At 34.9% G+C, this 14,499-nt stretch overlaps 1 protein-coding gene across 1 annotated transcript in view; it reads right to left on the reverse strand.

The window, feature by feature from the left end:
- The window catches only part of LOC129264885 (carboxypeptidase B-like), a 37,832-nt gene extending 25,504 nt beyond the window's left edge, over positions 1-12,328 (reverse strand). Inside the window, exon 1 of the mRNA XM_064102042.1 lies at positions 11,802-12,328. Within this exon, the coding sequence (XP_063958112.1) occupies positions 11,802-11,992 (191 nt within the window). The 5' untranslated portion in view covers positions 11,993-12,328. The remainder of the gene's footprint in view (positions 1-11,801) is intronic.
- Between the last annotated feature and the right edge of the window lie 2,171 nt (positions 12,329-14,499).

A 14,499-nucleotide genomic window follows, 5' to 3' on the forward strand; every position in this document is an offset into this window, starting at 1 on the left:
ATTTCGTCTAGCAACCATTTGGTCGAATAACCATTTGGTCCAATCATCACTTCGTTTAATCTCCAGTTTTTCTATGACCATTTCGTCTCATAACCAGTTGGTCTAATATTCGTTTTATTTTCATTCATTTTGCCCATTTTTGTCTAATTAGACCAAATGGCATATGGATTAAATGACTATTGGACCAACTGGTTATTAGACAAATGATGAGTGGGCGAAAATTAGACCATGTACATATTGGACGAACTGACAGTAGACCAAAATGATAGTAGACAAGTTGGCGATTGGACGAATTGGCATTGGACCAAACGAAAATAAACCTATGGAGATCATAAATTATATGGAGGAAGAATTACTTAGAGTTATAAAGCTTTGACCATTCCCTTCTGTCATTAAATGATTGTAATTTACTATTGAATTTAGAGCTGAATCAGTAAATTTTATTTTCAATCATGGACAAAGTTACTTACTGCATGCCTTCAAGGTGAATGAGTGACTCACATCATTTTTTTATTCTTAAAAACACTTGTTAAAATGCTCACTCTTTATATACATATATATAGAGTATCGGGCCTCCTTGGTGATTGTTAGTACCTCAGTCACACATACATCATCAGAGTCGCTATCCAACCCAATTATAAATTTGACCGCTACCAATCGTGCAGATAATGGGTATAATAAGGACACACCCTAGCCAACCAGGGAATCGGGATAAGGGAGGGGGGGGGGGAGGGGGGGTGGTTCCTACTCCTAAACTTACTTCTGAATAGACAAGCCCTAGACAAGCCCATTGCCAATTTCTTTTCAGATTTTCATTATTGATTGCAAGGCAAGAGAGGTACAGGGACGATTGCCAAATCCCCCCCTAAAAAAACCCATTATAAATTGTGTCAGAGGATCCGAGGGAGGAACCTCATGAAACAAAGTTAATTATTGATCATTTTAATCTCGATATACTGTCTGGCAAGTATACAGTAAGCGATTATCCATATTTTCAATGCGCTGGCCTCCTTTTCATGTTGATATATTACTTATCAAGCCAAACCCCCAAATATGTCATCCTGTTAATTACTTATCAAATGACTTTTGTTAGCAATCAATGGACACTTTGTCATCGTGGCTTAAAGACAGTCTAAAAACTGAAACGATCACCGTGACTGTATCTATTGATTTCCATGAATACACGCACAGATACACGACGTCATACTAAGTGTTTTCTGTCAGTTTAATTTCGAATACATGCTAACATCTACCCTCTAAAAATCGACCTGATCGGTTATAAGATCTTCAGAAACATATTTCGACTTTGAAGCTATTCTATCAAACTTAAAAAAAAATGACGAAACACCCCGAGTTAGCAAGTGCGTCATCTTTGTTATTCGTGGTCATACAAGTGCATTTATAAAATATCTAGATCCATTACGGAGTTTCCCCTTTTCTTTTCATAAATAGAGATAAACATAAACAAGGATTATTTGATATTCAAATTATGTAGACTGTATGAGGCGTTCATTCCGTTTCAAGTTCTTTGTTTATTTGTCTAGAAAAATTACGATATCTGTCAATGTTTGGATAACTTTGTTTTTTGTTGTCGCGATCGCTTTGGATTATTTTTTCGAATATTTTCGTTTTTATGATGGAGGGTATGGAAATTGTAGTGTAACAATAAACTTTTTTTTCTTCGAATATCCTCGCTGCTTAAAATATAAAGGGGTAAATAATCAATGCTTAAGAAACTAGGAAATCTGCGGGGGGGGGGGCACATCACCTCCCCCACATCATGATACCTAGATATGGTGATAGGCCTAAATAACTAGCTATGCCGCTGAAATAAACAATTAAACCATAATTTTATATCTTTATATGAATCGAATTCCATTAGTACCAATTTCCATAGGTATCGGCTGCCTCGATTTAAGTTTATCCATTTTTTCATTTCTAATTTCATCTGGCTGAAACGCATAAATCTAAATTCAATAAATCTATATTGATAACCCTTTTTCGAATATCGCGACATATATGCAAATATTATTTATCCTTCGGTTTCCTTAGAATAGCAGCACGAGATGATAGTTAGATTGAACTGTTATATCCAGCATTAATTTGTCATGAATAAAACATGATTCGGACGACCTACATTATGCGACGTCAAACCTGTCAATTCAAGTGTGCTTTATGTCAGTTTAAGTTAAAAAAAAAAAAAAAAACAACATGTTAACAATCTCGAGCGAAATGAGAATGGTTCATCACATGACAGATAAACTTTATCCTTAATAATTCATCGCCATACTAGACTGCGTTAAAGGATATCATTGGAGATTGACAAATTTTGTCAATTTTGTTCCATTCCAGGTAGAATGAAACAGTTAACCGACTGAAAGCAAAACTAGGCATATTCTAGAAAATAACTTGGAAAGAAAAGATTTATTCTACATTCTACGCTGCAAAGCCAAGGTCTTAAATGTAAGAGATTTACACAAAATGATTCAGTTAAAAAATTTGCGAAATAGTTGCTGTACAGGTATGCATAAGCAAAAATTATAGACTGTCATCATATTGGTTGACTTGATTGATAACACAGTGATTATATAATTTTGCTGTTAAAACATGAATAGGCGAATGGGTGCAATTGAAAATCTAATACCTGAATTAAAAATCAGATGGTTAATTATTTTTTAACATTTGGGGTTGGAAAATTATTGATTACTGAACTTCAGAATTAATGTAACTATATAATTCTGTACTTAAAATACGGCTAGTGGGATAAGTGAACTGTAATGAATCTCGAAATGGAAATGCTGCTTTCTCAAAATGAAAAGGTACTTTTGTTGTTTTCTATTTTTCAATATTGATAATTTTTACAAATTTCCTAAAATGTCTGACGATTTGAGTTTTCAGTTTTCTTACGCCAATTGTATTACAAAATGTACTATAAATTAAAAAAATATATACATTATTTTGGCTTTCTTGCCTCGCTCTCTTGGAAATTTCGATGATGGTGGAATATCCAAAATTCAAACCCTAAAATTTTAAAGGGGTAAGACCTCTGCTGATGAACTACACTTCATTTTTTGTTAAGCATTATAGTTGTATGCAATTATTTCAAGGGCACGGAGAAACGTATCAAAGGCAGTTGTTACAGGGACTTACCATGCATGTCCCTGGTTGTTATAACCATTCAGATCATGACAGTAGAAGTATAGGTCCAAGCTCAAAATCAAATTGCACAGTAAGGGAACAGGGAAATAATATTTACAGGCGCTATACAGTAGATAGGTCAATCAATCCAACTTAATCTGGATGAGATTAACTTGAGCTCGGATTTTCGAAGGAGAAACTTTCATTGCTGGAATCTTCAATCAAAGGCATTTTCATGGCAGAAAAAAATATTTATGTTGTCGGGTTTTATAAGGGATGTTTTAGGACTTGTGAATATTGTGATGTCCTTTGCCCGCCTTCGAAGGGGAGGGCATAAAACCGCAGTTCGGATGTCTGTGGTATATACGTGATGAATAAACAGACAACCGAGCTGTGGTTTTATGAAACTAGGATCTCTGGTAAGTACATGAAGTATCTCCATCGAGATCCATCAATCTATAAATGCGTAATAATTATCTTTACTCACGCAAAGTTAGTTTTAATATGACAGAAACGATAGAAAAATACGATTGAAAGAGACTGGCAAATTTATTGAAAAGAGTGAAAAATCATCTCTCTAGAAATTACACTGCTGAACATATTTGTAACCATTAAACCAATACAAGACAGCTATATGTATTTTAGAACAGTCTTGATAAATAGGCCTATACATTTTCATCTAATAATCGGAAAATGATCGTGAATGTTGTTTATAACAATAAGATGACCATTCGATCCTGATTGGGATAAAAACGGGAATGCCTGGAAGCATAATATACTGTAAACATTTTGTTTGTTGGTAAATATTGTAATACGATTGTTGTAAAGATTATAGGAAAGTAATTCATCATTCCATTCAATGTTATTTTAATAAGACTACATGATTTTAAATGTTGCATTATGGGTAAAATATCCTAAACATTTCTTCGTTTCCCAAGCCCTCAGATAGGACTGCATGCAGGTAGTTTGTCATCATTGTCGCAGATCACGTGAAAACAATCCATCTGCTTTTATAGCTAGAAAAAAATTCAGTTACTATGGTAACAAAAATATCCATTCACCATGTCCACCGTCGGGCGAAATCTTTTTTTTTTGAAAATGTTTGATATTATCCTAGAATGAAATTCTCTCTAACGTATTTCCACTTTGGTCTTCTGCCGAAGGCATTATGAGAAAAGTAGTTTGTGATTAGTGAGTGATTGTCAGTGTGTTTTTTTCTCTCAGTGAAAATTGAATATAAACATAATCTTCCCTAGTAGGTTCATGATTATGATTGCCCTTTCTTTGCCCATTTTGCATTCATGAAGGTTTATTGATGTGCATTATAATGTATTCTAATTCCGATCGCACAAGAGTGATTCAGATTTAGAAATTTTTCTTGGAATTGCAAATATTTCAATTAAAATTTCCAAGAATGCATGAAGAATGTAAATGATTTCCTAATCACGCAAGATTAGCTGTATTAAAATTAGTATAATGCCGATGTTTACCTAAGTATTTCTTTGTAAATGGGCACTAATAAACATTATAAAAAGTAATATGACTGTAACCCATCACTAAAACGTTTTTAGGGTACTTTAGGGTAGGCTCTTTATGTCTATGAAACCTGAACCATTTGTTGGGCATTATTGTGAAATAAAGAAAGAAAACAAAAATAACCTAATATCTCATTAATTTGAGTATACAGATGTCAAACGTTGTGCAAAAACAATATTTCAAGATAATTATGGTTACCGATAATAATATAATGACGACAAATTGATACAAATATTTGTTTATTTATTTATTAATTTTTTTTTCTTTTGAATTAATGAATCGATATACCACTTTTTAAACCATAAGAAATTTTCATTATCCTTCGTCGCCGGAAACTGGCTGCGACAATACAAGTAAGGAAGCAAGCAGACTGAGAGAACAAGATAATACATCGAAGCTCTAATAAACCCAAGCTGTAAATTATATTTCTTTGTTTATGCGTGAAAATATTCTTAAGCAAATCAACGCGGAGAGAACAGTGTGAAACAGTGCCCTATAAAGACAGAGAAAGAGAAAGACGGGTATCAAATCATCCATATCATCTGCTGAAAGAAATGAATGAAAAGTTTCCAAACGCGGGAAGATTCGAAATTCGGCCGGAAACTGTGCTGATTTATTAATAACATCCTATACGGGTTATTACTGAAATGATTATTTTGTACTGAGTGAGATTTTCGACCTCGCACGTTTGCATGAATGATAAGCTCCAGACTTTACCTCAGTCGTCCATGATTCCTACATTATTGGGGGTACGGTGTATTTTGGTTTTGTCTTATCAATACAAATATCCATATCCTCATAACCTCAAATGCTATATTTCCGGCAATAACACGACTAATGTGTAAGGATAACACGTAGGCTATGTTTAAAGGACAAGTCCACCCCAAAAAAATATTGATTTGAATAAAAAGAGAAAAATCCAACGAGCATAACACTGAAAATTTCATCAAAACCAGATGTAAAATAAGAAAGTTATGACATTTTCAAGTTTCACTTAATATCACAAAACATTTATAAAAATTATGCACATCCTGGTTGGTATGCAAATGAGGAGACTGATGACGTCATCCACTCACTATTTCTTTTGCATTTTATGATATGAAATATTCTAATTTTCTCCTCATTGTCAAGTGAAACAGTGATTAATTCCTCCCTGAACATATAGAATTAGCATTGTTTATACTATATTATTCAAATCAACATTTGGCTTCGTACATTATGTGTCTGTTTTTGTCATGATAGCTGATTTTCACATTAGTGATCATCATTGCTCCCTTCCCCATCTCTCCCTCTCTATTTTCTCCCCAAAATCATATCACCATTCACTCCATTAAGTTATCAACACTTTCTTTCTTTACCATTTCTATTTCATCAGTTGGCTGAAAGACTGAAATGTACGTTATTGTTCTCCAACGTTACATGACCATCTCTCTTTTTAACATCTTTCTTATTTTCCACTTTCACCTACACGTACATTTATCTTCGCTACTACTATACTTATGTCCAGAGTTCTTCTTTGTCTTTCCCTCTCTTTCCGTCCCTCCATTTTATTAATCTTACTTTAAGGCCTGGTTACACCACCCGAACCTTGCTGGAGCGTTCCTTGAACGGTAGGGAAAGGGGTCCGCATTCCGACAAAGCTTGTCACCGCGCACAAAATGGTGGGGGGAGGGAATCGAAAACACGGGCGTTGCCTTAGCGGTGCACCGCTGAAGCCGGCTTTGCTTTAGCGTTGGTTTAACGATAGGGAGCGGTAGCGAGCGTTGGTTTAGCGGTGACGGCGTTTTGCGCATGGCTCGGCGGGGGTTTAAAGTTGGTTAGCGGCATACAGCTTTTGACTGCCGAGCTGAACGGTTCGCTTTGATATAAGTTCTGATAGATTTTTTATATAAGTCGATAGCTGAAGTTCATCAAATTCTGGTCCCGCTCCGACACCTCCATACCAACGCCAAACCAAAGTTCATCATCGCAATGGATCGCTGCTTCGAAGCACGACACCAATCCAACAATCCCGTATCCGCTCGTAAAACGCATACAACTGCTCCATCAAAGTTTGTGCAACGTTTGAAGCTGACGAGGCAGCGGTGGTCCAGCGTTCAAGATTTCTGCGTTGGTCTAGCTCACCCAAGCGTACACGAACTTGCGTCTAGCGGTGCCAAACTTTGTCTGGGCGTTGTTGGAGCGGTGGTGAACTTTGCCGGAGCGGAAAATTGCCCGCTCCTCACCGCTCGCAATATTTTGAGCAGCTCAAAACTTTAGGAGGGACATCAGCGGTGGTCGAGCGTATATAGCGTTACCTTAACGGGGGCCAACTTCTGTTAAACCATGGACCTATGTTAAACGGTGGTGACCGGTAACAAGCGGTGATGAATTTATTTCACCGCTCCAGGAACGCTCCAGCAAAGTTCTGGCGGTGTGACCAGGCCTTCTAAGGCCTGGTCACACCAGCCGACGGACCCCGCGACGGACACAAAACGTATTCACAACGGATACAGCGGACAAGCAAAATTTCGAGATGGCTCCATCCGTTTTCATCCGCTCCAGAAAATAGACAAAATGGGCGAAAATTGAAATCACAGTGGACGGATGCTCGATGGATATAGAGCGTATGAAACACGTATATACAAAGAGTACACAACGGATACATAACATTTTCCAACTGATGGCAAGATTTTTTTCCGTTTTACACCCTCTCTGCATCCGTAAGTGCAGTGAGACCAAGCCTTAATTTAGCCTTCTCACATCCAAGTTATACCACGTACCTCCTAGGTACGGGGATGAAATATTGTATAATCAGGGGCGGATCCAGCTTTCGCCAATAGGGAGGGGGGGCGAAAAATATTTTCATCAACATTTTTCTCGTTTGGCCGCTATAATCTGATTTTTTTGTTGGTTTTTCAGGGGGTAGTCCTAACTAAAGACTGAAGTTTTTATTGTTATAAACAAGATAAGGTATCTCATGTGGTCTTAATATAATACGCGAGCTTAAATTCTTTGATATTTCATGTCCTTAGACCTGAAGATTCTGAGCAGTTTTTATAATCATGAACAAAGATAAGTATCCAACTAAACAATGCGAGCGCGAAGCGCGAGTCGAAATTTTAATATAGTAACGTGAAAAGGGACTCAATTAGGAATGTTTTTAGTGATTAATGAAGAGGATACAACTATCACCAATTAAATAATGAGTGTGCGATATTTTGATATTCCGACCTGAAACTGGACAGTCTAAGCACGTCTTTATTTAAATAAAGAACAAGCTGTGTCTCATACAATTAAATGCGAGCGCGAAGCACGAGCTTAGATTTATACTGACATGATAAAGTGGCATTTTGAGAAATTTTGGTAAGAATTTCAAAAGAGGATAGGTATCTCACAAATCAAACAATGCGAGCGCGCAGCGCGAGCTGAAAATTTTGATATATATTAACAATTTGTGTTAATCAAACAAAATAATGAAAGCTTGATGTGCGAGCTAAAAAATTGTGTGCAAATTGATTTCAGAACTGGATATATTAAGTGCCATTTAATCCTCTTGATATAGATTCATTACACAGGCAATGCGAGCGCGAAGCGCGAGCGAAATTTTTAATATAAATTATATTTTCCTATTCTTCCCCTCACCTTTTTCTTGTTTCCTTTCGGGTCGGGCCGGCTGTATGAGGCTGTAAATTACACATCATGGGTATAATACCTCTTTCTTACTTTTCTTTCTGTTTTACATCGTTTCTATCAAGTTAAAGAGTACACTTTTTTCTGCAGGTTGCCAAAAAATAGGGGGGGGCGGGGCCGGCTCGACCCCCTCCTGGATCCGCGCCTGATAATTGATATATATTTTAAATCATTCATTGGTTTCGTTTTATTTTTTACGTTTCTGCGAATTCGCTCATCTTTTGCTCCCATTCTATTCTGTATAGTATTGTAGGCCTAAATTTAATCGTGATTTCGCCAACTTTTTTTATTTTATTTTCTTGCATTCTGCCTACATAAATCTTTAGATTTTCTTTCAAACTAAACAATATAAATACATATATAAAATAATGAAATGGTATTCTATACCTTCATCGTAGAGCCTATTCGACCAAGGAGCTTCAAACTGTTTTTGACGTTCCCACTTATGACCAATAAGGATATACTCCTTCTTTTGACCAATCTCGGATGATTGGTCTTTTCATTTTCATTTCATTTTCATTAATTGGTTTTTGCAACATTTTTCATAACAAAACTCCGGACAAGAAAATACATATCTGAAAATTTGACATCAAGATAATGAACAATAGTTTTGTATATAAATCATCAAATATATCTTACATAAATGAAAAATATTAAGTGGTATTTTCTGTTAAACAATAAATAGGATGGTTGCAAGGGTCGTCACAAAAGCAAAGCTTGAAAACGTAACAGCCCTGGAAAACTGCCAAAATAATTAATATCTATTGTCATTAAACGTGCAAGTGCATGAGGGACGGGGGGGGGGGGGGTGGGAAAGGGAGATGCTTGGTCCTTAGCATGGAATTTTAGAAAATAACACGTTTTGTTGTTTGATTTTTAATTTATACATGTTCTAGATAAAAGTCAATGTCTAATTAAAATAATGATAACAATGGTAATGATTTTTTTTTATTTGTTAGGTATTGGTTTAATTGCAATTCTTTTATAGTTCGTTTAAAGGAATAAAAATGATCTTGTCAGCTTGAGTGAATCTGGCAATGCATTCCAAATATCAGATCCATGATGTCTTAGTGTTTTTTGTGCAAATAGTGTCCTGGGATTGTTTAAGTGAATATTATTGCATGTTCTTGTTGGATATGAGTGTAAATTGTTATTATATGAAAATAAATCCGTGAATACTGGAGGAAGCATGTCATAATTATATCTATACATAAACGGTGCTATTTGTAAAGTATTAATATCATTTATCTTAAATATTTTAAGACGATAAAAAAGAGGGTCTGTATGTGAAAGATATGCAGATTTTGAACAAATTCTAACCGCTTTCTTTTGCAATAAAAGTATATGATTAAGCCTTGTCTTGCAGATATCCCCCCAAATGAGGTTACAGTAGTGAATATATGGTAAAATCAATGTATTATATATCATAACAAGAGATTTCTCTGGTAAGATTTTTTTTAGTTTACATAGTATTCTAATTCCTTTAGCTACAAAGGAAGACACGTTGCTTATGTGCGGAGTCCATGATAAATGCTTGTCTATTGTGATACCAAGGAATTTTACGTATTCTTTTTTATCTAAAGGCACATTATCAATTTTTATATCTTGTGTAAAATTTTCATTTCTATGAGATGATTGAAAATGAATAATATGAGTTTTACTTATGTTAAGATATAACTTACTACATTTAAACCATGATGAATTCATTATATTTGTTAATTCTGGTAAGTTCTTGTGAGATAACAAAATATTAGTATCATCGGCGAATAAGATGAAAGAAAGAATGGAAGATGAATTTACTATATCATTAATGTATACTAAAAATAACAAAGGTCTTTATCAGCTGTAAAGAAAGTTTTTTTTTCCTCAAGCTCGGTCTTCAAGATATAGGCGAATTGTGTAATATTCCAGTGTGCCAAAATTGATACATGACTGTAATAACACGACACGATCAAACCTCAGAGGAAGTTTCTCCCGAAGTTTCTCCAAGGTATGTTGTCCCGGGATGTTTTTTCGTTGTTGCGAAACTCAGCAGTTATATTCAATCATCAAGTCAAATGATTTATTTGCGAACATACTTGCAATTTCACCATGGATATTTTCTGGCGATAATTCAATTTTGTTTTAATTGTATCTGCCCCAAAACATCTGATGAATGATTGCCTGAACCTAAAAGTAAAATTTGAGTAGGAGAGTGAAAGAAAGCCACAGCTGGTGTGATATAGAAGATATATGAGAGGGATACAGATTTGTTTTTATTGGTTCAGGATCGGTAAAGGCGTTCAGCAGTGCGAGTAGAAGAGCGCCTTTGATACTGCTTTGTCAGCTAGAATGAAAATGACTACATAAATTCCTTAACCCAACTGTTCCCCCTCCCCTTTTGAAAGTGAGGATTTTTTTTTGCTTGTAAATTTTCGCGAACGAAATGACTTTCAATTTTCGGTGAAAACCTTTTTTTTTTTTTTGTCAAAATTCATCGGGAAAATGTGCCCCCCCCCTTTGGAAAAACCTTGACCCGCTCCCATATTATGCGTTGGTATAGTTCAAGGAGTGACCCGTGTATATCAAAATTTGTGCCTCTATGATTGAGTTGCGTTTAAACAGAGTAGAATTTAACAAACATTATTTAAAAAATATATATATTTCATACATCATTTCTTTTCTCAAATGTGGGAGTAGAAAATGTCATGCAATAAATTGGAACAATCATGCAAACTATAACACCTTCGATGCGATCCCCCTCGGAAATTGTGACATATTTTGTGAACCTCCCAAATCATATAATAAATTCCTCATCTAACACTGAAGGAATTCACATGAGATGTCTGGTCATCGCATATCATTTTACATGCAGAGGTTTGCCCAACAGCGGTCCACATGGATGGACGATCTGAATAAAAAAAGCTGAAATGACCGGGCGGCACAACGTGCTTTCGGATATAGAGGGGCACCAACAAAGGACGATGGGAAAGGGGTATTCATAATCATGAAAATCAAAACTAAAACCTTCAATGGATAAGGACGTGTATACTCACCAACCCACCCACAAACATATTTCACCGATACCCTGCCCCAAACAGCTAAGTCAGGAGTTACGATAGATTTCCTTTAGGATGTCTTATATTGAAAACAATGCAGGGTAAATAACGTTGACCAGGGGTTTTACTACATTAATTATTTTGAGGACACACTGTATTCGCTATAAACAAAAATTCAGGTGATAAACAATTCACATCGAGCTTTACCGTACAACTTGATTAAAAAAAAAAACTTAAATTCTAGTAAAATAATGAAAACAAGTCTTACTCGCTAATGGCAACAAATTCTTTGTCTACATGTATATTGCAATTAAATACTCCCAAATCGAATTTCTTTTATTTAAACATTTCAAATAGTTATTTGTAAGTTAAAAAACTGCAGAAAGAAACATTTTCAAAATTATAAATTGCACTTACTTGTCATAACGAACAGCTGAAGTGGCAATTCCTAATAGGGAAATAAATAGAAGGAGAAAACATCTCCTGATAGTTGTTACAAAACTCCTCATAGTACTGGCTCTTATCGAATGCAGAGCAAATCCAATGTTCTCCACCAACGGGGTTCGACTGTCTAACATAAAAACGGACCGATCTCGCATTTCAGACATCCCAAGCTATCACTCTGACGTCATGATTATGTCATTCTCTCAAACTTCTCAAAGGTTAAAATACTAAGATGATAGTTAATTGTCCGAGGTATAAAGAAGACCTGCTAGCAACAGTCCGAAGTCGTAAGAATGATTACTCAAGAGCCAGGGCGCCCGCACTGAAATACGGATAGTCAGGCGAACTGTTGAAGTGACATCACACTTAGCTGATCATAATATTGAGATATCGCGATTATCAGCTTGATATAAAAAGTTGATTATAAAGCGTATTCTAGAAGCTGACGATCAAATATAGTAGAGGATTAAGATGTTACACGAAGGTTGAGAACTTTGCTCAACATTAGTTTTATTTTTGCGCTTATATATTACCGGATAATCATAAGCGTTATCAGATTATCCAATACGATTGGGTAACCCCTGTATTGTTTTTATCTGTTTGGAAGGGAATGCGAATTCAATAGAGTCGTTGAATTGATCACACACGCCAGATGTGACATTTTGGCAATGGTTGGCCTTTTGTCCGGGGCGCTCAACTTCGACTGCTGTACAAATGAACTCTGTATTTTTTCTTTTCATAGTCAGCTTAGAAGGAAGTTTTATCTTATTTCATTTTTTAAAGTTAGGCTATATACCTTTATTCGTGAAAAGCATTTTTTGCTTCCTTGTTCCAACTCTCTCTCGAGAAAGCTGCAGTTTAGGGAATAAAACCAATTAATTTTATCCGTTTCGAGAGCAGCATGATCTGGATGAATTCGTTTGAAAATAGACACTCGGCCATATATTGGTAAATATTGTCAATAAACCCGGCTGATTCTCGAAGCTTTGGACACAGTTAATACCGTTGATATAGCCTCTTAAACTAATCTAGAAATGTAATCGTCTGCCAGTAATTTCATGAAGCTGATCTTACGTTACGCACGAAACATGACAGGTGGCCTTCTAAATAAGATATCACAAATTTATTCCGTCTTGAACATTTTGAGATGAATTATCTTTTAAAACTGATCAGATTTCGACTAATTTGAACGAAAATCTAATTTTATATTTCATCAATGGAGAGTTAAATAATTGAGAATCTGATTTGGAACCTATATAAGGCCAGGATTGTGCGTAAAGTTGTGCGTAACTTCGAAAAGTTTTTTGAAACACCACCCTGGATTTGTAAAGGTATCAAACTCATGAGTGATTCTCATATATCAGCTGCCCACACGTGTATACTTTGTCAATTACAATGAAATATGAAAGAACAAAGGCAATTATTCTATGACAAATACTGCAAGGCTCCCAAAATACAACTTAAAAGGGAAATCAGTAAAGATATCTCCAAGATCATGACGAGTTTATGACTTGTCGTCATCTTATAAGAAAGAAAAAAAGCCTCGTATAAATGTGTTTATTGACGTACTATTCATTCGTTTGGTTTTTATTTATTCATTTATTCAATCACTTATTTACCTACTCATCTAGTTATTCATTGACTTATCATTTAGTTCCATATATATATATATATATATATATATATATATATTTATTTATTTGTTTATTTATTTATTCATCTATTCATTCATTTATTCATTCATTTTTTCCCAGTTATTAATCAGTGTATCTTTGAATATGTCCCTTTTCCCATTAATTCATTTCTCTATATATACTAGTTACATAAATATACCTATTTTATCATCATTTGTTATCAATAAATTAATGAAATAAGATATCACTAAGTTAAACATAGTGTCAAGTAGTAAACTATAATTATTAATGAACAAAAGGGAAGTATATTCTGAAGTAAAGTAGGTGTATAATAAAGACGGTATATTGAGAGAAATGCATTAATGAAGGTTTTGTGAAAACCCATCACAGAATGTCAGTTTTGGAGCTTGTAATACGCAATGTAATGTGCAGGCACCGTAAAACCGGGGGGGGGGGGGGGCACTTCAATCCCTACTTTTTCAATACCAAATACAAAATCGTGAAAATTATCATCAAATTTTGTTTTATGCATGTTTAGCCCCAAAAATTTCTGGAACATTATATAAATGCCGTAGAGGACAGGTTCTCAGAAAATTTAAAACGATTTCGCATTTTGCATTCTTATGCTTCTATAAAAAAAATACACCATAAACCATATTAGTAGTTCTATTATGGTATAGCTCCTATTACAATCTAATGTCCATAAGTTTTAATATTTTATTTATTTTTGACAAACATTCATATGGTTTTCTAATTTTCTTGTCCAATCAAATATCACGGTGGACTGTACACTAAATCCAGTAATTGATTCATGTTTTTTGTTTGCTTTGTTTATCCGTTCATTTATTCATTCATTCACTCATTCATTCACTCATTCATTCACTCATTCATTCATTCATTCATTCATTCATTCATTCATTCATTCATTCATTCATTCATTCCTTCATTCATTCATTCATTCATTCATTCATTCATCGATGGATGTATTATTAAAAAGAAAACAAGGAAGAAACAATGAGAGCTGAAAAGAAAAACAG

The sequence above is a fragment of the Lytechinus pictus genome, chromosome 7 (genome assembly GCF_037042905.1).
Source record: "Lytechinus pictus isolate F3 Inbred chromosome 7, Lp3.0, whole genome shotgun sequence".
Lineage (NCBI taxonomy): Eukaryota > Metazoa > Echinodermata > Echinoidea > Temnopleuroida > Toxopneustidae > Lytechinus > Lytechinus pictus.